General features: G+C 37.6%; 1 protein-coding gene and 1 non-coding gene across 2 annotated transcripts in view; one reads left to right on the plus strand and one right to left on the minus strand.

The window, feature by feature from the left end:
- The window catches only part of LOC146475283 (uncharacterized), a 17,285-nt gene that overhangs the window by 10,709 nt on the left and 4,076 nt on the right, over positions 1 to 2,500 (plus strand). The window contains exon 8 of the mRNA XM_085115659.1: positions 797 to 970. Coding sequence (XP_084971785.1) covers positions 797 to 970 — 174 coding nt within the window. The remainder of the gene's footprint in view (positions 1 to 796; positions 971 to 2,500) is intronic.
- Positions 1,265 to 1,337, minus strand: Trnat-ugu (transfer RNA threonine (anticodon UGU)). The gene has a single exon. It is a non-coding gene; the product is annotated as a tRNA-Thr (tRNA).

Genomic DNA, 2,500 nt, shown 5'->3' on the forward strand with positions numbered 1-2,500 from the left:
GAATTTTAGGCCGCTTGTTTGTCCACAGACAGGTTTGCATAAGCCGCGCATTGTAACGCGAAAAGCGCGTATAAGAGGGATATGAAAGTCTAGAAAATTAGTGGAAAAAAATGAAATGCTATTTTGAGCTTTCCCAAGCGAAGGCCGGAAATCAATTCATGGAGACCAACTTGGTATAGAATCATTTTGGGTCAAATTTTATTCTCTTATCCTCGTCTGTCCTAAAGTAAGGAGATTTTAGCGTCCACAAATTTAAATCAATAGTGTTACACGTTTCGTAAAGTAAGGGACGTTAAGTTTGTCGTGAAACCTTTGTCCTTCACGAGGATAAAGCATTAATTTATTCCTATTTTGGTTTGTTTGAAACCTTTAAACGTTGCAATGATTTCAAAGCGTCAATATTTTGCAGAAGTTAGAGAACGCTACTGTTGAATAGAAGGAAAGTGTTACTATGATATCCTCTGTGTAAGTAAGGAACCTGTGGAACAAAGTGTAATTTTTCCATTTTTTAGGGGAAAACCTCTGCAATTGGTGTCACGTCTTTCGAATGACTGTTACGTTAACCGTTTAACCCCGTAATATTAAAGAATAGATTCTCCTATCTTGTCCCCATACTTTTATAGAAGTACTTGGGAGAAGTTATTAAAATATCAAGAAAATTCACCTTGGGTGATCATATCCTTATATATAATTCTCATGATTTCAGGGGTTCAATAAGCATTGATATTACAAGGAGAAATTTGATGCTGTTAGGGCTTAAACGGTTAACGGTTTTTATTTCGCTGTTCTTCTTCAGGGAATGGAATACGTATTTCAAGGACCCGTACAACTATTTTGATTGGCTTGGTCTGATTTTAACATTCCTTGTGATTCCTCTCCGGTTTGCCGAAGTCAATTCTCAGTGGAGTGTGGCTGGACTTGGATACTTGTTCAACTTTCTCAGGCTCTTCAAATTTTCCTGCGTCTCCAGGTATTTTATGCAAGCACAGTGTATTCCGCTACACTTTCCTTTTAACACTTAACGAGCCATTCGATAAGAATTCTACTCTGAGATAATGGGTCATTTCCGAGTTGCTTTGAACCTCGTTATGAAAGCTTTCTTGTGGATTTTGAAGACCATTTTAAGGGTTTTAATTTTGTTCTAAAATTGCATTTCAATTTTCAGAAGTCGTCACCCAAACATAATAATAATGATAACAACAACAACAACAACAACAACAACAAAAAATAATGAGGAGACAAAGAAAAAAGAAAAAAGTAGCCAAGCCCCCGGAGAGATTTGAACTCTCGACCCCTGGTTTACAAGACCAGTGCTCTAACCCCTGAGCTACGAAGGCTTGTTGAGAAGAATCTGGCTGTTTATTGCTAATTATACTTTGTATTTCGCCCAAGACAACGTCACATATGCACGTGCATATGCACGTGCATATTTTCGAGGAATTACCAGATTGTCATGGTGATTTATTGTCCGCTCAAGATTCGCCGGCCAGCAAATATATTGAACAAAAAGAAAGAAGACTGGGAGAGAAGAGAAAAAGGACGAATTCAAAAATAAAGAAATAAAAATAAAAGAAACCAAGGAGAAAAGAAAGGAACAACGTTAACAAAAAAACAAACGATTTTGAAGGCGTTTTTCAGCGCTGCCGGAAAGTTTTGTGCAATAGATTTTGCTGTATTTGTACTGTCAGATCTACCACCATCCCGGCATATCAAATCGAGCAAGAAATCTAACAAAATTTCAGTTGTAGACTATCAGACTTAATCCGCGAACTCAACTGTACATATTCGATTACGTTCTATTCAGTTTGGTATTTGGACAGAATCGGACATGGAACTTCAATTATCGGACATGGAACTTCAATTATCGGGGGCGTCGTTCGATTTTGTTCATGAAAAAGTGTACAGCATAATAAACAGCACAACAGGAAAGTACTGTTTGTCAGCTATCATTTGAATCGCCACACTTTATGATTTCAATCACAGACTCAAAAGTTAGAACCAGCTTTCACAGTATAATAAACAGCACCACAGGAAAGTATTACTCTGTAGCTTTCATTTGAATGGTCACACTTTAGGATTTCATCCCCAGACTCAAAAGTTAGCGTAAGAAACAGCATAACAAACAACACCACAGGAAAGTACTGTTCAGTAGCTTTTATTTGAATCGCCACACTTTAGGATTTCATCCACAGACTCAAAAATTAGAACCAACTTGTACAGCATAATAAACAACACCGCAGTAAAGCTCTGCTCAGTAGCTTTCATTTGAATGGTGACACTTTAGGATTTCATCCACAGACTCAAAGTTATAACCACCTTGTACAGCACAATGAACAGCACCACAGGAAAGCACTGCTTAGTAGCTTTCATTTGAATGGTCACACTTTAGAATTTCATCCACAGACTCAAAAGTTAGGACCACCTTGTACAGCATAATAAACAGCACCACAGGAAAGCACTGCTCAGAAGCTTTCATTTGAATGGTCACAATTTAGGATTT

This window comes from Pavona decussata, unplaced genomic scaffold (assembly GCF_977016875.1).
Source record: "Pavona decussata unplaced genomic scaffold, jaPavDecu1.1 SCAFFOLD_84, whole genome shotgun sequence".
In the NCBI taxonomy this organism is placed as follows: Eukaryota; Metazoa; Cnidaria; class Anthozoa; order Scleractinia; family Agariciidae; genus Pavona; species Pavona decussata.